Source organism: Dromiciops gliroides, chromosome 6, assembly GCF_019393635.1.
Source record: "Dromiciops gliroides isolate mDroGli1 chromosome 6, mDroGli1.pri, whole genome shotgun sequence".
Classification (NCBI taxonomy): domain Eukaryota; kingdom Metazoa; phylum Chordata; class Mammalia; order Microbiotheria; family Microbiotheriidae; genus Dromiciops; species Dromiciops gliroides.
In genome coordinates this window covers 37,153,833-37,176,640 of record NC_057866.1, presented here as the reverse complement: position 1 = coordinate 37,176,640, position 22,808 = coordinate 37,153,833, and the positions used below count along the sequence as shown (strand labels likewise).

At 40.0% G+C, this 22,808-nt stretch overlaps 1 protein-coding gene across 1 annotated transcript in view; it reads left to right on the top strand.

Moving 5' to 3' along the window:
• KIAA1549L (KIAA1549 like) overlaps positions 1-10,665 on the top strand; it is a 311,060-nt gene extending 300,395 nt beyond the window's left edge. Inside the window, 4 exon segments of the mRNA XM_043969915.1 lie at positions 2,146-2,297; positions 8,379-8,492; positions 8,494-8,592; positions 8,594-10,665. Of these exon segments, the coding sequence (XP_043825850.1) occupies positions 2,146-2,297; positions 8,379-8,492; positions 8,494-8,592; positions 8,594-8,662 (434 nt within the window). The 3' untranslated portion in view covers positions 8,663-10,665.
• The last annotated feature ends 12,143 nt before the right edge of the window (positions 10,666-22,808 follow it).

The following is a 22,808-nucleotide window of genomic DNA, read 5'->3' as shown; positions in this document are numbered from 1 at the left end:
TTATAACATGACTAATGCAGAAATAGGAAAAAAAAACAACACATAAGACAGAGGCAGCTAGGTGGCACAGTAGATAAAGCACTGGCCCTGGATTCAAGAGAACCTGAGTTTAAATCCAACCTCAGACACTTGACTCTTACTAGCTGTGTGACCCTTGGCAAGTCACTTAACTCTCATTGCCTTGCAAAAGACGGAGTAATAGCAATTAGTGTAAATTTAAGCCAATTAAACCCCATCTTTTAAAGATTTGTCTTTTCTTCTACCTTGTGGATGAACTGACTGGACATCTGCAGCTTAGGAACCAAGGGGTAAGCCACCAAATGGCCTTTTTGAAGTTTATATAGTTTATATAAAAATTTACATACATACATACATATTATGAAGGGAGAAGCCTCAATCCAAAAATAACTGATATAAAAGCAAAAGATGAAAACTATATGAGCAAGAATATCACCAGGAAGAATTGGGTTTGTTTTTAATTAATGGTCTGGCCAAATTTTAACATTTTTTACAAATCTGTCATTCTAAAAATATCTGGTATTTAACAAAATATTTAAAAGAGACCATTAGACAAGAATAGGGGAAAAAATCTAAGAATAGGGCATACAATATAGAAGAATTCAGCCTTTGTTAAACTCAAGAATATAAAACACCATTAAAAAAAATTTTTTTTGAGTGAGGCAATTGGGGTTAAAGTGACTTGCTCAGGGTCACTCAGCTAGTAAGTGTCAAGTATCTGAGTCCAGATTTGAACTCAGGTCCTCCTGACTCCAAGGCCAGTGCTCTATCTACTGTACCACCTAACTGCCCCCCAAAACATCATTTTTTAAAAAGCAGCATTAATCATATGGCAAAAATGTATTTAGATTCACATCTCACCACATATGCTACAATTAATTGGATCAATATTTCTAAAAACTTTAATTAAAATTTAAATTCTTTCAAAAATTCCAACCCTGGGGGGCAGCTAGGTAGCACAATGGATAAAGCACTAGCCCTGGATTCAGGGGGACCTGAGTTCAAATCTGGCCTCAGACACTTGACACTTATTAGCTGTGTGACCCTGGGCAAGTCATTTAACCCTAATTGCCTCACCAAAAAAAAAAAATTCCAACCCTGACCTTTGTTCATCAAAAGATGTGGATTTGAATTCTGCTTCTGTTTACTTACTAATTATGTAACCTGGAGCAAACCACTTCCCTCTGCTAGGACTGTTTGGCCTACTCTGTCCAATGAGGGGGGTATACTAGATAACAGGAAGCTCAGAGTCCCTCTGGCCTCAATGGTCCCTTCAACTCCAGATCCTATGATCCCATGAAATACAACTACATACATATGACCATCTAAAAGAAATAAACAAACAATAATTACAAAACTTTTTAAGTACAGGGGCAGCTAGGTGGTGCAGTGGACAAAGAACCAGCCCTGGATTCAGAATGTCCTGAGTTCAAATTTGACCTCAGATGCTTGACACTTACTAGCTGTGTGACCCTGGGCAAGTCACTTAACCCTCATTGCCCAGCCCCCCAAAAAAGATAAAAAAAACCTTTTATGTACAAATGCAGGAAAGAGATCAGAAGTGGTCAGGAAGAGAACAAATTGTTATTGTTATTTTGTAGAGGGGTGTTTTGGTAAGAACTGAGATTTCTTTAATATGGGGAACTCTACTGATACAGATTAGCCCCAGCTTTACAACTTATAGACTTAGAAAGTTGTTCAGAGTATTTAGTGGTAAAGTGACTTGCCCAGGGTCATACAGCCAATATGTGACAGAGGGAATACTTGAATCCAAGTCTTCCTGACTCTCAGGCCAACTCTCTAACCACTAAACCATGTTACCTCTTTTTTATCTTATTCATATCTATTTTTATCCTTTCCTCTTAATAAAAATATAAATCTAGATTGTGTAGTTTTGTTTCACATCTGTTTGTTTGTGTTAGCTGAGAGTATTAAGTTTATAATCATTTTTTATTTGTTTTTTGTTTGTTCTTTTCTTTTTATATAATCATTTTTAATGATGAATTTGCCAGTTGACCTAAGCTGTTCAGAAACAGGTGGTGACCAAAGGCAAGGTCACCCTTGTTATTTGTGGAAATAATAGAATCATCTAGATAGTGCGCCCCTAATGCCTCTACTCTGTGGCAGGAAGCACCGTTCCAGCTGTGTTTGCCATTCCTGCTGCCAACAGACCTGGATTCACAGGCTACTTCATCCCCACGCCACCCTCATCCTACCGGAACCAAGCCTGGATGTCATATGCAGGAGAGAACGAGTTACCAGGGCAGTGGGCAGATTCGGTAAGAACTTCCTTCGATCTATTGAAAAACTTCATCAGCTTTCTCCTTTATACTCTTAGACAGATAAAGTAAAGGGTTGAAATGTTGAGCATGTACTAATGCGGAAATATGTTTAATGTGATTGTACATGTATAACTTATAGCAGATTGCTTTCTGTCTTGGGAAGGGGAGGGAAGGAGAAAAAATTTGGAACTAAAAATCTTATGAAAACAAATGTTGAAAACTATCTTACATATAACTGAAAATAATAAAATACTTTTGTGATAAAAAAAAAGAAATGTCATGCACGTGACTCCTGGTACTTACCATGTGACCCTGGGCAAATACATCACTTAATCTCTCTGAGCCTCAATTTCCTCTTTTGTTAAATGGGGTATAATAGTATTGATAACAGTAGGTGGGGTGGTGGTGGTGTAGTGGTGATGGTAGTAGTGGTAGTAGTGGTGGTGGTGGTGGTGGTAGTAGTAGTAGTTATGGTAGTAGTTCCTATTTATATAACATTTTACAAACATAGTCTTATTTATCCCCTTAAAATCTTTGGTATTTAGGTGCTATTATTATCCCCATTTTGCAGACAGGAAAACTGAGACAGAAAAAAAAGTCAAGTAACTTGCCAGGAATCACACAATTATTAAGTGCCTGAGGCTGAATTTGAACTCAGATTTTCCTGATTCCAGGTCTAGCACACTATCCTCCTAGCTTCCCAATATGATACTATATTATGGTCAAATTATATTATGGTAGTAGTGTCAGGGTTTTTGTAAGGGTCAAATGAAATAAACAAATGAAATATGGATAAATAATCATATGAATAAAATAACAAATAAAATTTTAAATGTTCTACAAACCTTAGAAAACACTAGAAAAAAGTAAGTGGTGGTGATGATGAAGGAGAAGTAGAAGGAGGAGAAAGGAGGGGGAAAGGAGGAGGGAAAAGATGAGCAAACTGAACTTCGGTAACTCTCCTGAGTTATAATACAGCAATGCCTATAGGGGTATAGAGAGCACTTTGCCCCCCGTGCCCTATGCTACCCTTTTTTTGCGTTCTGATGTCTGTTTTTTGGAATTTTGCTCCCTTCTCCTTCCTATCAGCAGTTATTTATTATACTTCTCAGGACAAGCTTATTAGATTTGTTTCTAAATTAAAAGTAAAGGGGCAGCTAGGTGGCACAGTGGATAGAGCACCGGCCCTGAATTCAGGAGGACCTGAGTTCAAATCCGGCCTCATACACTTAACACTTACTAGCTGTGTGACCCTGGGCAAGTCACTTAACCCCATTTGCCTCACACACACACACAAAAGTAAATAGGTACTGAGAGAAGACCAGAGAGACTAACCTATGAGTAAAATACATAAGCTTTGGGATGTGCATTATTTTACTATTCAAAGACTTTGAAAATTTACCTCCTAGATCTCAACTGCATCTCCATGGTTGAGATCACCAGATAAATTAGATCTCCGATATTGTTGTTGGCAGTAGGCCAAAATCATCTTCTACGCTCTGTGAGTCTTTCCATTGCCCTCTCAGCAAGTTTTACACTCATGTATTTTTGTAGCTCAGTGCTCAGTTGTCTATCTGTGTGTCTTTTACACACATCCTTCTCAAAACTGTCCAGCCTTTCCTTATCTACTTTCTAAGGGCAGGAACCTAGTTTACTTAATGTGGTTAGTCAATCAACCATAAACATTTAATGAGTGTCTGCTCCGTGCCAGAAACTATACTGGGCTCTCAGAATACAACAACAAAGAATGAAACATTCCCTCTCTCTCAAGAAGTTTACATTCTTTAAAAAAAATTAATTATTTTTTCATTGAAAATTATTTTTCTCCCCACCCCCCACCACTGCCCTCTCCAATGAGAAAGTGAGAAAAACAAAAACTTCCGTGACAAGTGTGTGTATTCAAGCAAAACAAAGATATCTATATACACACATATTTAAATATGTGTATATGTATATGTATACACATCTGCATACACATGCATGTGGACATATATGTGGGCATACATATATGCATTCTGAAAACCTTTGTATACCCATCCATATACACATGCATCCATATATCCATATATCTATACATCCATCCACACATTCATCCATCCATCCATACGTACGTACATCTCAGTATGCATTCTGCATCCATCACTGACTTTTTTGGGTGCTGGGTAGCATACTTCATCATGAGTCCTCTGGAATTGTGGTTGCTCATTGGATTGATGAGAATTCCTAAGTCTTTCAAAGTTGTTTATATTTACAATATTGTTGTCGCTGTATAAATTGTTCTCCTGATTCTACTCATTTCACTCTATATGAGTTCACACAAGTCATCCCTTGTATCTCTTACTTAAGCAACTTACATTCTAGTGAGAGAAAACACATCTATATGTAAGTATATACAGAAGAAATACGGAACCACAGAGTGTAGTACTTAACATCGCTTTGAGTTATTGTGAAAAATGTTATCCAAAATACTTAGGGAACCTTAAGGCACTATATAAATGCTAGCTATGATTATTTTCAGTAGTAGTACACCCAATCATCTGCCAAGACCTGACAATTCCCACCCCACAACATCTGTCCCATCTGGCCTGTGCTGTCTGTTCTTGGGGTACCTGTCCTAGCGTAGACCCTCATATCAAGCTATTCCAGTCTCCTTCTTAGTGAATTCCCCACCTCCTCTTTCTCCTCACTTGAATCCAACCTTTCTGCAAAATAAACCTTTTCTCTGTGCAACAACAACAGTAATGACAAGGTAATAGCTCACATTTATCTGATACTTTAAGGTTTTTAATGTGCTTTACCCAGCAGAATGTGAATTCCCTCCTTACAAGTGGAGATGCTGCCATTCATTATTTTTCTACACCCCCCTCCCAGTGCCCAACACAGCACCCAGTACATAGTAGATGCCTAATGTTTATAGGTCATTTGGTTGATAACAATAATAGCTAGCATTTATAGTTATTTGCAGAGCTCCTAGGTGGCATTTACATGCAGATGTCCTTTGACAAATAATGATAACAACTTGAGAGCCAGACCCTAGAGAAAGTCCCAGCTTCACCCTTTTGATTGGCTGAATCCACTACTCTGGGTTTGTCCTTCTCCAGTTGAAAATGAGCCAGTGTCCTTTTTCATTGTTTTTAATTAAGTGGAAGATGATTATTCTAGTTTAAGAAGGCTCTTTCCTGGAGCACAATTACCACATCCAATTACCTAGTGAACAGTGCCTATTAGCAGTGCAGCTTGTAGCAAGTTGGTTTCTTTTTATTAATTTTCTGTCTAAGCTACTGTGTGTTAAAAAAAAAAATTAATGAGGCCAGGTCACCACTGAAGAGTTATTAGACACTATGGTTGTGTTATTTACCCATCTAAGTATCCGACTGAAGAGTGACTGACTCAGGCCATCATCTGGACATTTGGTTTACATGACAGCCAATGATCAGCTGTTTCACTTGGATTTGACATGCCTTTTTGGGCATCTGCTGTGTGTTGAGCACTGAGGGAACAATGGAGAAAAATAAAGCATCTTCTCTGTCCTCACAGCATTTACAGTCTAGCTGAAGAGATGAGACATTCAATTTCAGTCAAGTCAGCAAATATTAAATACCTTCTGTGTACCAGGAAAGAGACACTGTGGCACAATGGGTAGCAAACTGGACTCAGAATCAGAATGACCTGGGTTCAAGAAGCACTGCTGACATATGTTGGCTGTATGACCCTTCTCACTGGCCCTAGGTATTCTCTATTAAGAATACAAGTTGTAGTAGCTGATCTAGATGAGTAAAGGATTTTCCCTCTTGGCAGCTCCTTATGCCCTTGCAACTACAGGTGCAGACCAAAAGAAAAGACTAGAGATGATGAAAATAAGAATAAAATAGTCCCTGCCCTCAAGAAGCTTACGTTCTACTAGAAGAAAACAACATGTATGCAGACATACAAATATAGACTATGTATAAAGTACATAGAAATACACAGAAAGCGATTTGGGAGGAGGAAGGGAGACCTTGGCATCCTCTATACAGAACCCTCATTGTTATACAAGACATCAGTGACTACACTGTACATGAAAAGGTCATTAGAGGTAGACCAAATTCTAAATAATTGAAAAACTAACAAAGGTCCCAAAGAACAACTCACAAAACATGTCTCCTTCTTCATGACAGAATAACAGGAGAGAACCAGGGCGCAATAGACCATTACAGATATCATCTGAGGTGGTCACAGTATTGAATGTTTTTGTTTAATTGGTTTTTTTTTAAATTGTTGTTACAAGGAAGGGTTCAATCTGGAAGAGGGAATTTTTTTCTTCACAAATGACTGGATGTAAATACAATAGGCATCAATGAACCATGTTTAACTGTCCCCCCCCCAAAAAAAATCTAGAATACAAGATAATGATAATATCTGGCATTTACATAGGTTCATGTCATTTCATTTGGGTCTTCACAACAACCCTGGAAGGTGGATTCTATTATTGTGCCCACTTTACAGATGCAGAAATTGAGGCAGAGCAAGGTAAAAATGACTTGTCCCGTGTCACAGCTGGTTGGTGTCTAAGATTGGATTTGAATCCAGGTCTTTCTGATTCCAGGACCAGCACTCTATCCACCTGCCACCAGATGCTATAATAGATATAAGGTAAAAGCCATAATGTAAAAAAGATTGGAGAAGTAGAAAAGGCAATTTTAGTTAAAAAAAGATGGCAATGCTACTTGGAAGAAAGGAGAAGTCTGAGCTACACCTTGAAGGATGACTGGGGAGGGAATGACTTAGAGTCCAAGAATCTCAGAGTTGGAAAACACCTCAGAGGACATTTAGTTCAGCCCCTACAAATAAAATCTATAATATCCCCAAACTGTGCTTATACAGTCTCTACTAGAAAATCTCCAGTGTGAGTATGAGGGGGAAAGCATTCCAATTAGAGAGAAGAACTGTAAGCAAAGGCATGGAGGTGGGATAGTTCTAAAGATTCAGCTGTTTTACGACAAATAAGAAGACCTAGTTTCTGGAACATTTTAAACCCTATCTTTTTTAAATTAAATCCCTGGTCCATCCAGGTATCCTATCTCCAGTCATGGTCTCAGGCTATTTACTACAAAGGAAGAAGGGAAAACCCTTCCCATACTTCCTGATGTCCAACCCACATCACAGAGTTCATGAGGTCATTGGTCTGGGCCTGTATGAAAGACAATAAGACTTAGATCTTGGAAAACTTGTTCACCACCTCAGGTAGATAGACATTTGAGTCGTTATAGCTTTCTTCTTCCCTATCCCACCCTCACATAGTGCTCAGTGTGTATCAAATGTTTAATGAATTTTTGCCTAATTGAATTGAACTGAATTTCATTTACCACATTATGCTTACTAAGGCAGTGAAATCTCCAAATTCCTGGAGCACTGAATTCAGAACCATGCACCTTGGTGGCATAAAAGAAACTAATTACATCCAGGCAAAGATTTATTTGGCCATGTTGCAAAACAAAACAGGTCCAAGGCTCTCCACAGTTGATGAACCCAGAAGCTTGGTTTAATATATAATTTGAAGGAAGGAAAACAGGATTATAGGGATTGTGACACCTGGTTTCTCATTGTTGAAGGCGGGTCTGGAGACAGAGGTGAGAGGGAAAGGGGTTAGTTTTGTGACATTCCTTAAATAAGGTGAACTTTGGAAGAGGGTAGTAATCTTGTGACTTAAAATCAGATGACTTACAAGCAGCTGAAACCTAGCTTCACAAAATGGTAGATCAAAGCAAAATGGAGTTACTTATGCTCATTTTTAAGGTAACAAAAGAATACATTTTTTTCCTGGAAGTCTTTTATTTATCATTAAGGAAAAAACACAGTAGCAAGTAGTGTGTTGGCTTCAATAAGACCAAGAGCTAATAATTAACGTGGCTACTACACTTCAAAATTGGCTACATTTTACAAATATTCTTCACACAAGCATAATCTAAAATAACTGAGAAATCCGATGAACATCAAACAACCTATTTCCAGATCACGTCAGTTCATTAGATTTCTCTGGGTATAAAAATGCACCTTGGTTACATCTTATTCTGCTCTCTTATCTGACCTCTCCTCCAGGTTCCACTCCCAGGTTACATAGAGGCATATCCCCGGTCACGCTACCAACAGACATCCCCCTCAAGACTCCCCCGGCAGTACAGCCAACCCACCAACATGCACCCAAGTCTGGAGGCAGGCCCCCATGGCTTCCACGGCAGCATCTCAGCAGAGCCTGGCAGAGAATGATACTTCAGACACCCCACTGACCAACATTTCCACAGCAGCCCTGGTGGAAGGCCATCCGGGAAGAGGTCGCTAAGCTGGCCAAGAAACAAACAGACATGTTTGAATTCCAGGTCTAACACACAGGAGCTCTCCACTCTCATAGCCATTGAACTCCAAACCATGAAGCCTGCAAAGAGACTAGGAAATGTGTCTTCAGTTTGTTTTTCAGTCCACACTTGTTGGGAGTTGGGGGAGGGGGTGGATTTCTGTCTGACCCACCACTTCCTGGAAAGTTGAACTCTGGGGTTTCTGCTAAATGGAGTAACTCCCCAAATAGGCAAAGCTCTTGACCTGTCTATTCTTCTGGCCAGTCAAGGTTGTCTTGCCTGCTGTGTATTTGATATACTGATACAGTAAATCCATGGAATATGATTGTATGTCCTGAGAAGCCTTAGGCATGAGAGATGCTATTTGGCATATTGCTCTTCAATGCCACATTTCATAAGTAACCAGAGAGAGGACAAAATCCGACTCTGCATGCTCAATCTGTATTTCGGTGATAAAATAGTGAGGGATGAGCACCAGACTGCGTTCTTTCTCATTGGAACAATAGCATAAATTTAAACAAACAAAACAAAACAAAAATCATCTCTGAACTCGGGATAGGGGGAAACTGAATCCAGTGAAGTAACTTCAGCTCTTTTATTTCAAGCTCATACTCAAGGCCAAGTGAAATTGATTGTTTCTGGTCCTCCCCAAACAATCACCCTTGTAAATAGTCCCAATTCAATTTCTCATTAACGGTACAATGGCCTGAAAGCAGAGAAGATGGGAGAGGAGACTGATTGTTGCAGCGTAACTGGTGTCTGCCCAATTCTCAAAAGGCCCCTGTTGAGCATCTGAAAAAGTGTTGGTGTTTGGGGAATAGAATACATTGTGAGTTGTGCTGAAGACCTAACAAAAATTTTAAAAAGAAGAGGAAGAAGAAAAGAGAGAATTGGTACAAGAGCTTTTGGGAATTCTACCAATGAAAAATGGTTATTTGAGTCTGTTTTCTTTGCCCTACATCGAAAGTAGCCTGAGAACCAACCATTTCTCTCTGTTTCTTTCTCTCTCTCTCACTCTCCTGGAATAATAGGTACATCTACTTCCACAAGGAAACCTCTGTTTATCATAGAGCTTTCCAGCTCTCTCGAACAATGCTGTTCAGTAAGTGCTGCCAGGTGTCTCAAAATAAAACTGTGATTGATGTCTGTTCAGAATGGGATATGTGAATCTGCAGACTTTCAAATTCCCAGCTGGTGTTTGTAGAAACTTTGGAAATATGGGCAACCTGTTGGATTTTGGTACAATGTAAATCATGAAAACAAGTGTATGAATTTAACCAAATCATCTCCTTTGGTGGAAGCAGGGGGTTGGGGGGCGGGGGAGGGGGCTGGTACTTACTAAAATTGCAGACTGCTGACCATGGTGTGCTTAAAGTTGCTAATCCTGCTTTCACCACTGCGAGGGGAATCTGACCTCTCAGCTCACTGTAAGGGACACATTGTCCCCCTGAGCTACTGAACACGTCCAGAATTCACTTTCCCCAAGTCAAATCAAATAAAGTAACATCTTGACTGTGGACAATATTACGGGTTCCTTCATTCAGAAACCAGCTTCAGTAGCAGAGGTCGCCAGTGTTGGGGAAGGATGTACTTGACATCTGTGAATTCTGTGCTGTTGGCCTCCCTTCACCCTGTAATCCATCCAGCTACAGCCATATATGTGTTCTTTATCTGATCTGATCACCTCATTCTCTGCAATGAGTTTCTTTGGTCTTTAATTGAGATGAAAAGTAAAAGTTGGGTTAGCTTGGGGCCCATGTCTAAAATCTGAGAGAACACGAAAGGAAGGTTCAGACTAATAAAGGCACACACAGACTTTTAAAACTGAGCAATTTTTTGTTTCGAAGACAAAGAGCCCATCCCAGATAATACCAGAGATATGGGTGGTAGAATCTTCTAAGATCTATCTTGGTCAGACCATATAGAATAATGAGGAACCTTTTGGTAAACTGGTTGATTTTTCAAAATGTTAGTGGTTTTTTTGTTATTTAAAAAACTCAGATATTAAATAAAATGTATTTTTATAATCTCCATGTGTATATACTGTATATTTCTACCAGTGGCCAATTTGCTATGGACTAAGAACTAAGTCAACTTGCAAGACACTATAGACACAGCAAGACTTTATTGATATTAAAAATGACATGTGGGTGTGTAAATTTAATCTTAGCTAGGCAGTCAACTAACATAAACGCAAAAAGAGCCAAAGAAACTCAGCCCTTTCATACAAATAGGTATTGGTCTGATAAAGTCAGTTAACTCTTCCCAGTTGCTTATTGATGCTACTATATCATCAGTGGCCACTCTGTCGATCCAAATGTGTTACTTTCTATCCAAGTGGTGTTTGCCTGGAAATCCTGTATGTCAAATAGAACCTTAAAGACAATTGTGCAATTTAAATATTTATGCTTTGGGATGAAATCTCTGATCTCTGGACATGTTAGAGGTGATAATGAATGCATGTAAAATTCAGGGCCATGCAAATGTCCTCAGCCTTTACATTACCACAAGTTTGAATTTTTTCATATAATTTTTACAAAAAGCTGTATCTCCCTGTTTCCCCAGGAAGAGTTATTAAATCTTTGAAGTCAATTCTAGTCAATTATATATTTTTTAATCTGTTGGGAAAATGCCAGACTTCATCCTTTTACAAGAAAGATTATAGTGTGTGCTCTATTCCTGAGGGGAAGAGGGTTTCCTATGTTCAGAAAGATTCTATTAACTTGTACTCCTAAGTGTTTAGTGCTGGGAAAGGAGCCTCAGAAATCATTGCATCTAACCACAACTCAGTTACAGAAGAAACAACTAAGACCAGAGAGGATAGGTGACTTACCTGCCCTGGATCAAGGCAGTTAACAAGTATTTATTAAGTGCCCAGGCAGTGGGGATACAAAGACAAACTGAAGCAGTTCCATTCTACAGGGGGAGACTATACACAGCACACACACACACACACACACACACACACACACACACACACACATATATATATATATAAAAGTGTATACACAAGGTAATTAAGAGATGCCTGATTCCTAAACCACTGCTTGTTCTATGATACCATGCTTTCTACCATGTTGTTGATAATGCACATCTGTAATTTATTGGAAAATGAGACCACATATAATGGTTTCTGGAGGCTTATGGGCAATATCCCCAGTACCAGTACCCCTGGATTTGAGACATTCCCATTGGCTCAGTGGTAGAATTTAAAATACAATACTCCAAGTGGATAAAGCACCAGCCCTGGAGTCAGGAGACCTGAGTTCAAGATCTGACCCCAGACACTTGACACTTGACTCTGGGCAAGTCACTTAACCCTCATTGCCCCGCAAAACAAAACAAACAAACACAATGAGAGCCCTGAAGTAGCAAAATTTTCCTGATTAAAACAATATGGGGGGGGGGGGGCGGCTAGGTGGTGCAGTGGATAAAGCACCGGCCCTGGATTCAGGAGTTCCTGAGTTCAAATCCGGCCTCAGACACTTAACACTTACTAGCTGTGTGACCCTGGACAAGTCACTTAACCCCATTGTCCGTAAAAAAAAATAAAAAAAAAACAATATGGGGGAGGAGTTCAAGAAGGGAAGATTTAGAAAGTACAGTTGTTTGTGGTACACAGAAACTTGTTATCTTTTTACTGGATGATGTTTTAGAGGTTTTAGGCTTTGTACTTTGATTTCAATAGATCATATATATACATATACATATATATATGTGTGTGTGTGTGTGTGGTGTGTGTGTGTGTGTGTGTGTGTGTGTGTGTGTATGAAAGGTTGTTTCTACCCAACATAGATCAATTCCATGACCTAGTCTATCCAAAGAATCACAGTCTCAGTATAGGGAGGAATCTGAGCCTAACTCAACCAACCCACACCTGAACAAGAATTCCCTCTACATCACAATCAACAAGTGGTCACCAAACTACACATGCCAAGGTAACCCCTTCCACTTGTGGATAGGTCTAATGATTAGGAAATCTTTCCTTACATGAAAGGGAATGAAAGGGGACTAAGCATTTATATAGCACCTAGTGGAGGGCAGCTAGGTGGCGCAGTGGATAAAGCACCAACCCTGGATTCAGGAGGACCTGAGTTCAAATCCAGCCTCAGACACTTGACACTAGCTATGTAACCCTGGGTAAGTCACTTAACCCTCATTGCCCCCCACACAACACACACACAAATATAATGTATATAGCACCTGGTATGCTAAGTGTTTTACAAATATCTCATTTGATCCTCATGACAACCCCCTGCCAAGTAGATGTTGTTATTAATGAAATCATATTTGTTAAATGATTCTCATCTTTATAAAGGGCTTAGCACAGTGCCTGCCCCTAAGTATTATATAAAATGATCGTGGTTGTTGTTGTTGTTGGTTAATTATCCCCATTTTACAGTTGAGGACAAGAGGGAATAAGTGACTCACCCTGGGTCACACAGCCCTAAGTGTCTAAGACCAGGTTTGAACTCATGTCTTCCTGACTCTAGGCCCAGTGCTCTGTCTACTCAGTCACCTCACTGCTATATGAAGCCAAAGTCTGCTCCCATAACTTGCCCCCATTATTACTCTGAAGACTAGAAATAATCCTGATCTATGGCACAAGGGTTTCAAATGTTAGGCAGTTATAAACCCTAATTGACCAGCACTGTGACAGTTGATTTAAGGGTAGAAGGAAATACTTTAAATGTAATTTCAACAAAACAAGAAAGAACTTTCTTAAAGTTCCTAATATAACCATACAACCAAACCATTTATACTAAAAAATATTTTAACTATTTATTCAATTTTGTCTCCTTCCTATCTTCTTGTCCTTTTACATCTGTCAATGTAATCAGCAAATATAGGCTGCTCTTCTAAATTGTCCTTCAATTTGCCTTAAAATCTTTCCATATTTCTGTATATTCTTCATTTGTCATAGCTTAATGATATCCCATTATATGACTGCAATTAGTTCAGCCTTTTTCATAACCATCAGATGTGTTGTTTCCTACTTTTTTCACTGCTCCAAATGAAATAGCTTTTATTCAGTTCAGTCTTGTTTTCTTTTAATTGCCTTCTGAAATGGGATCATGAGGTCAGAGAAGATGATCAATTTTGCAATTTACTGTGTATTGCCAAAATGCTGTGCAAAAAAAAAAAAGTGTCAATTTACAATTCCACCAACAATGTATGAGTGCATCTGTTTTGTCACTCTGAGTTCTGCTACCTTGATGGATATGAGAATTTAATTTGTATTTATTTAGTAGAGGGCTTGAAGAGTTTTCAGGTTATTAGATATAATTTGTGTTCCATCTTTTGTACATTGCATATTCATATCCTTTACCCTGTTATCTATTGGAGATTACTTGAGTCTCTGATAAATGTCTATTAATTCCATAAAGATTCTAGATGTCGGACTTTTATCAATTACTAAATAACAAGCATTTAATTAGCATCTACTAACTAGGTACCAGGCTCTGTGCTAAGGACCAGGGATAAAAAATTTGTCAATATAGCACTTTTTTCCTGTTTTGATTATTTTGTTCTTTTTATTGTTATATGTATATGAACAAAAAAGATGCTTCTCTTTATGGAATTGCTTCTTTGTTCCATTTATCTACTTTTCTACTCTTTGCCCGGTTCCAGTTTGGACAATTACTACTTTGAAGCACATTTTAAAGTCTGACAGAGTACATTGTCCTCCCTTAACTTCTTCTTCTTCTTCTTCTTCTTCTTCTTCTTCTTCTTCTTTTGGTTGGGGCAATGAGGGTTAAGTGACTTTCCTAAGGGCATACAGCTAGTGTCAAGTGTCTGAGGCCAGATTTGAAGTCAGGTCCTCCTGAATCCAGGGTCAGTTCCTTTATCCACTGGGCCACCTAGTAGCTGCCCCCTCCCTTAACTTCTTAAGAAGAGTTCCCTTTATTTTGGTCCATACAATAATAGCTGACAGTCTATATGGTGCTCTCAGGAAGTACTTTTACAGATATCATCTTTTTTTGTTTGTTTGGGGATTTTTGTTTGTTTTTGGTGAGGCAATTGGGGTTAAGTGATTTGCCCAGGATCACACAGCCAGTAAATGTTAAGTGTCTGAGGCTGGATTTGAACCCAGGTCCTCCTGACTCCAGGGCCAGTGCCTCTATCCACTGTGCCACCTAGCTGCCTCCTATTATCTCATTTAATCCTCATGACAACCCAGTTGAGGAAACTGAGACTGAGAGAGGTAGGTGACTTGGCCAGGGTCATACTGCAGGAAGTGTCTAAGGTGGGATTTTAACTTGAGTCTTATCAACTCAAAATTCGTCACTCTATCTACAATACCACCTCACCATTAGGAGTTTATTTAGCTCGATAGAGTAACCCATTGGTATTTTGATATCTACTGTCTTGAAGCCACACAATAATTTGGGAAATGTTGATATATTTACTCATGCAGGAGGCTCTTCCACCAGAGCTTTATGATGGCTGGAGATATGAAAGTCCTTGGAAATGCATACAATGCAGTAAAAATGTCAGTATTGCTAGAATTATCATCTCCATCTGCATGGCTAGGCTTTGTTCCTACCTAGCAACATGGAATGGGCCTCATCTATTGGATCCCCTTGTGTTTTCCAAATATCTAAGACATCATCATTGGTCAATTCAGTATAATTCAACATTCATTAAGCACCTGCTCTCTTTGTTTATCACAGGCACTTTAGAATCCTCATTATCAGACTTGGACTTCCACATCCCTCAGTACAGGCCCATGAAAGCAGGTCCTAAATTTCATCCTGAAAAAATAATCATGCTTGTGTAATATAACAAGAATTATGTATCAGTCCTCTGAGAGGCAGGGTGGCCTAATGGATAGACGTGCTGGACCTGAAGAGACCTGGGTTTGAATCCTGTCCTAGACAAGGTCCTCTCTGTTTGCTTACGGACAAGGTACTTCATGTCTCTGAGCCTCAATTTCTTCATCTGTAATATGAGATAATACTTGCACTATTTATATGTCACATGGTTGTTGCCAAGAGGCTCAGCCTACTAGAGAAGAGGAAGCACGTGGCCACATTCAGTCAACCAACCAACAAGCATTTATTAAGCATCATTGATGGCACTGTGCCCAACCACTGGGTAATTAAGAAATCCAATGAGATGGGGCAGCTAGGTGGTGAGTAGATAGAGCACTGACCCTGGATTCAGGAGGACCAGAGTTCAAATCTGGCCTCAGACACTTGATACACTTACTAGCTGTATGACCCCTGGGCAAGTCATTTAACCCTCATTGCCCCACCCCCCAAAAAAGTTATTGGATAATTCAAATCTATCCTGATACTTACTAGTTATGTGACCTTGTGCAAGTCACTTAACCACTGTTTACTTTAGGTTCTCTGACTATAAAATGGGGATAAGAATAGCACCTACCTCATAGAGTTTTTGTGAAGATCAAATGAGATAATAATTGTAAAAAGTACTTGGCACGGGGCAGCTAGGTGGCACAGTAGGTAAAGCACTGGCCCTGGATTTAGGAGGACCTGAGTTCAAATCTGACCTCAGACACTTGACAAACTTACTAGCTGTGTGACCCTGGGCAAGTCACTTAACCCTTATTGCCCTGAAAAAAACAAGTACTTGGCACAATATCTGTATGCTATATAAATGTTTTCTCCCTTCTTTCTCCCTCCCCTTATTCCCTTATTCTTATTGCCCATGGGATTCTATCTGACTTTTTGTCCAGTTCTGGGGTGGATGAAACCATTTATTATAGGTTCTCATTGAATTTTAAAAATCATTATTTGGCCTCGTACAATTTTTAGATTTTTGCTGGAGTTGGTGGCAGGGATCTAGGTCCCCAGAGCTTAACTACTGCTTCTCTTCCCAGAATGTAGAGAAGGCCTTCAGAAGTTGAGGCTGGTGTTTTCCTATTAATATAGTTCACAAGTCCCTACAACTGTCCTTTTCCCTACCTCCCAACTCTCCCCCGCCCCCCCCCCCCGCCCCGCTCAATTGCCAATTGATGGAAATTAACCAACTAGGTTTAACTTATAGAAAGGAGAATTTACTAAGGTGGTATAATAAGAACAATTGGTACAAAATATCCCTTGCTCCTTCCCCAAAAAGTCTGTAACATGCTCTGCTACAAGTACATACAAATTCCAAGGGAAAGTGGGCTCCAGCTTACAGTACAGATGGCAAAAGAGGTAACACATGGCCCCTGGGAGTCCTTTTGCTTCCATCTGCCAGATATTCCCTTCTGGTGTATTATAGTTTTCCCGTGAGGCTCCTCAGAGAACCTTAAATCACTGCATCCAGGTCTGTCTTTGTTTCCTGATGCAGACCCTGCTATCAACTTTTTAAAGATCACTACCAGAATATTGATGGAAAGTACAACATCCTCTCAAACCTTTTAATCTTACAAAGTCCTTTTCTAGTCAGTGCGGAAAGGGGAAAAACCAAGGCTGAAACCAGGGAAGGGTGCAGGACTCAGGCTTTTCCCATCCTCCTCCAGTGATTACTTCTCAGTGGCTTGACAGGTAAATTTCCACCCTAACTTGCCAAAAGCTCAAATCCTTGGGTTCTAAATCGGCTTCAGTAGCATCCATCATACAAAACCCACAGGGTATGACCAAGTCTTAACCTAGCCTAACAAACACATTACATGTGTAATATCACTACTTTGCATCCAATGTCTTTCAAAGACATCTAAATTGATCAGGGATTTTTTTTTTACACTAAGTTTAAAGCCTTTGATTGATTGGTTGGTTCAATAGAAATGGTTAATCTTCCTTAACCCTCTGATTGATTCAATTGAAATGTCCTGGACTCTGTAATTATTAAGGTGGGTATATAGACACCACTCTTAAATTCTCTCCCTTCCCCCAAGTTTAATATTTGCTAACCTCAGAAAATATACCAGAGTGTGTTTGGCAAAGTCTACAGTCCCAAATCCTAAGGTTATGTGTTATTCTTTTTTTGAATGTCTTTCTCACTACTTTATACAAAAGAGCATTTGGAAAAATCTGAGTGGCACAATTCCTAATCAAACTTGGTGATAACTTTTTCCTAAATACATGGTGATGCAATTTAGCAAACCAATATCATTAAAAAAAATAGGTTAGCCATAGGTTAGTTATCTTGATATTTATAAAAGGCCTCCCCCAAACCAAAACAACAAAGAAAAAGGAATTTTAAAAATCAAGTCCTTTCTCAGGGGGAAGGCCTGGTCCTAGACAGAGCTCCCTAGGAATGTGGGGCTCACCTCCTAAGCAGTCATTCCTTCAGCCTTCTGGTGAGAAACCAAGGATCTTTGATTTTGTGCTTGTGAAGCAACGACGGTCTGGGAGATGGGGTCTTGGTTCCTTATTCTTTCCCCCTCCCATGGAAACTCAGGGCTTAGTTGGGTAGTAAGTACTACAACAAAATTGCACTGGTTTTAGGGAGAACTTTTTTCACACTAAGGGGCCCCTCTGCCCTGGGACCACACACAGAAGGTCTTCAATCTTTGGTGAACTGGAAAAAAAAGCAAAGAAAATCCAACTTTCTATCTTAGAAGGAAAACTTAGTTTCTACAGAGGCCCAATTTTCCATCCAGACAATAAAGTCCTGGGGCTGACTGTAAACCATCTTCTCATCCTTCCAATGAGAAACCAGATGGTCTTGAGTGAAAACTTTTCTATGATTCCCTCAGCGCACGAGGTCATCTATTTGGGGTCCAGACAAAATTTCTAGGTGTCCCTTTTTTTTTACACAGAGTGCACTAGATTTTCTCCAGGGGTTCTTGTGCCAAAGGCAATTTCTTTGAGTTTCAAGCAAATTCCCTCTTAGCCCCTACATGAAAATATAGCTGGAATCTCCTCTCATCGAATCATTGCTATGAAAGGACGAGCCATCTGCAATTTTTAACTCACTGCTCACAAGGATGAGCAGGTTAATTTAAAGAAAAACAAACTCAGAAAAACCCTCAGAGGTGTGGGGTTTGCAAAGAACACTAGCTCCTTTTGATTGACATTTAAGCCAGTCACTTTTGTGTACTTGCTCTATACAAAAGCAAGGAATAGGTCTCTCTTGTGTCTTCCAGATGTTCTAATCTACTATTGATCAACGAATTGTGATTTTGTGCCCGGATTGATGTTTCTGTTCTCAAGCCACTTGTTTGAGGCTTTCACATCAAAACGGTGTTTTAAAAAGAAACAAAATCTACTCTGCCATTTGCCTTGGGAACAAAACACAAGTGCAATTATCATCCTGCTAGGCTTAATGAGTACATTTCAGTCGATTCTCCAATTTGTGTGGAAGAGGGAGAATGAGTGTGGGTGTAGTGGGGAATGAGTATATGGTTGATAAAAACAACCAGAAATCAGCAGTTGACTGAATGTGGACATGCGTAGGATTATAAGTTTAGAGCTAGAAGGTATCTTGTTGTTGTTTGTTCAGTCATTTCAGTTGAGTCCAACTCTCTGTGAACTCATTTGGGGTTTTTTTGGTAGAGGTACTGGACTGTTTTGCCATTTCCTCATTTTACAGATGAGGAAATTGAGGAGAACAAGGTTAAGTGATTTGCCCATGGGCATACAACTAATAAGTGGTCCAAGGTGGGATTTGAACTCAGGATGATGAGTCTTCCCGACTTCAGTCCTGGCACTCTGTGCACTTTGGCGCCCCCTAGCTGCCCAGAAGGTGCCATACAGGCATCTGAACCAATCCTCTCATTTTCCATATGATAAGACTGGCAGGGTAAGATAAGAAGAGGGTAGAGTGTATTGACTAAAGTCACAGTGAGCCAGGTGAGCCAGGATTCAGCCCAGGATCTCTGGCTCCATATCCTGAGAACTTGATCATGCCATCCTGACTCATTTTTATTATCTAAAAGAGGGGGATGAATTAGATCTTTAAGAATGTTCTGGGGGGGGGGGCAGCTGGGTGGCGCAGTGGATAGAGCACCAGCCCTGGATTCAGGAGGACCTGAGTTCAAATCTGCCCTCAGGCACTTGACACTTAATAGCTGTGAGACCCTGGGCAAGTCACTTACCCCTCATTGCCCTGTGAAAAGAAAAGAAAGAAAAGAATGTTCCATTTTCAACCCTTCCTATAAGGATGAATACCCCCCGCACAACCAAGTCCCTGTTTCATCCTGGCCCCCAGGCCAGGAGCAAGGACAAATCCTCCCCAGAGAGATACAAATGCTCCCCTTGTGCCCCTGTTTGTTTAGGGGGTGGAAATGGTACAGAGCAGAGGGACAGAGCCATTAGTGATTTCCGAGATGACACTCTCCAAGCTATCCCTTTCCCTGGTCAGGAAACTTGGATCTGTTTCCCTCCTTTTGGGGGTGGGCCAGTTGTTCTCAACCTCACTCTCTGTGGGCCAGTTCTCTAGTACCTCTCACAGCTCTCTGTGATGTATTGGGGAGGGCTGTATCCAGCTACATTAAGGATATTTTTTAAGTGAAAGGTTTATCTCAAAAAAAAAGAATATTCTATTTTCTAACAAGTGTGATCCCTTTTTGAGCTTCAACAATGTTCAAGATTGTGAGAGGCACAGAGACAATGAAATGTAAGGGGCAGAGCCTTTCAGGTACAAATGAAGCATCCCGTACCTTTGTTGTTGTTCAATCCTGTCCAACTCTTCATGACCCCATTTGGGATTTTCTTGGCAAAGATACTGGAGTATGGGGGGAGTATGGTGTAGTGGGTAAAGCACTGGCCTTGGATTCAGGAGGATCTGAGTTCAAATCCAGCTTCAGACACTTGACACTTACTAGCTGTGTGACCCTGGGCAAGTCACAACTTTCATTGCCCCACCAAAAAAAATAAAGATACTGGAGTAGTTTGCCATTTCCTTCTCCAGTTCATTTTGCAGATGAGGAAACTGAGGCAAACAGGGTTAAGTGACTTGCCTAGGGTCATACAGCTAGTAACTATGTAAGGTCATATTTGAACTCAGGATTTCCTGACTCCAGTTCCAGCACACTTTCCACTGCACCACCTAGCTGCCCATATTCCATACTTTACCAAGCATTTGAACCTTTGAGCAGCTCAATTGCATTTGAAAAGGGCAGCAAAGAAAATGAGCTTATTCCCTCAGAACAAGCTCCCTTTTTCCCAGACATTTATTTTCATAGACTAAAGAGAAAGCCTTGAAGTTGTGGGGGGTTTTAAACTAGGAAATTCTGTATCCCCAGAGCTATTCAGCAAATGTACATTTTCTGTTTGTGACCCAGCCTGCAGAGATGAAGAACTGGAAACTATATCTGCATGATTACCATAAGTTATAGCAGATTCCCTCACTGTGAGAGATCCCAACCTTGAAGCGGAAAGAGTTGTTGAAAGAAAAGGCTATACCTTTTCCACACCCTGCCTGGGAGGTTATAAACCTCAGAAATGAGGATCTGTTGGAGAACCAAACTAGAATGTTTTCTGCCAATTGTAAGCTAAGTAAGGGTCTATGTTTTGAAAAGAATACAATAGTCCTCTACTGCATCCCACCTCAGGGTGTTGGTAGTAGAGACTATAGCTATCCCGGGGAGTCTAGAAAATTAACCTGGCTAGCAGAGATGGCTGGTCTCTGAGGAACTAGCCCTAATCCTAACTCCAACCCTACTTAACAAAACCTAGCAGCAAAGTGATCCATTCAGCAAAGACTCCATACCCTATAAGGACTAAATCCAGATAAGATATCCATCCAATAAAAGCACTAATACCCTGTGGAGAACCAGCCTGGATTAGAACCAAACCCATCACCCATCCATCTTAAAAATATATGTGAATTTCACGTGTGTTCTCCAAGAAAGAAAAGACACAAAGGCTCTGTAGTCCCAGAGTTGTGAGTTGACTTAGCTATACGTTTCTCACATGTGTACCTCAATATTATTGTACTTTAGGTTTTTGCCCCACTCTCTATCCCGCACTGACCCTATGTATGTTTGTGAGAGTATACCCTAGATTTGGGAGGAATGTTTTGTTTCAGCTGTTCTTGCTATAACGTTGGGTAAATAAATACCTTTGATGAGAGTTAATTGAATCTACTAGCTGATAACTAATGGGAAGAAAACTGGTGAGGGCTCATGAAGTATAATAGTAGGAATAGTCATCCACAGGGTTACTGCTAGAAACTGAGGGACTGGTCATCCCTCTTGGAATCCAACTTGCAAGTATATATGAAGGTTGGGGGGAATAGCCCTATGGAAATGCTCCCAGTAGGGTCCCATCCCAACTCTAATATTCTATGTCCTAGGATGCCTTCTAGCCCTAAACCTCTTTTCTGTGTTTTAAGCATCTGTCCAGCTCAGATATTCTATATCCCCATGGTTCACCAGCTTTTTGGTGAAAGGACCTCTTTACACTTTTAGAAATTATTGGGGGCAGCTAAGTGGTGCAGTGGATAAGGCACTGGCCCTGGATTCCAGGAGGACCTGAGTTCAAATTTGACCTCAGACACTTAACACTTACTAGCTGTGTGACCCTGGACAAGTTATTTAAGCCTCATTGCCCTGCAAAACAAACAAACAAACAAATTATTGAGGACCCCACCAAAGAGCTTTTGTTTATGAGTTATATATCTTGATATTTATTATACTAGGATTTTAAAATCTTATTAGTATTGTGAAAATAATTTTGACCTCACAGACCCTCTGAAAGCATCTTGGGACCTAAGATGTCTTCCACTTTAACATCCTGCATTCTGGGGACTGTGTTCTAAAGTCCCTTCCAGCTCTGTTGTTCTGTGTTCTAATCTCTTCCAGATCTAATATCTCAAGTTCTATCTTCTAAGGTCCCTTCCTGCTCTGGCTTCCTATGCTTTTTATTCTCCTTCCACCTCTAGAGGAAATGCACAAAATCATCAGTAAAACCCGACAAAGGAGCCGACAAAACTTTGCTTCCAAAAACTCAAACTCAGAAACTTCACTTATTTTAACAACTAATGGGCTAAGAGCTTCAAGTACCATCCCCCTCCCCAAATGTGTTTTAATGGATTTTCTTTTAGTTAATAATTAACAGACTGATAAATATGCACTCCTGTTGAAGTGCTAACAAAAGGAAGGGGAGGCTGTTCAAAACAAATTAATTCCCTACTGCCATCTAGTGGACTTGACCTGACTAGAAAATTTCTTTTCCCAGAAAATTCCACTTCGATTCAATAAATGTTTATTGAATACCTGCACTATGCAAGGCATTGTGCTAGGCATCGAAGATAGGAAAACAAGGCACAACCCCTT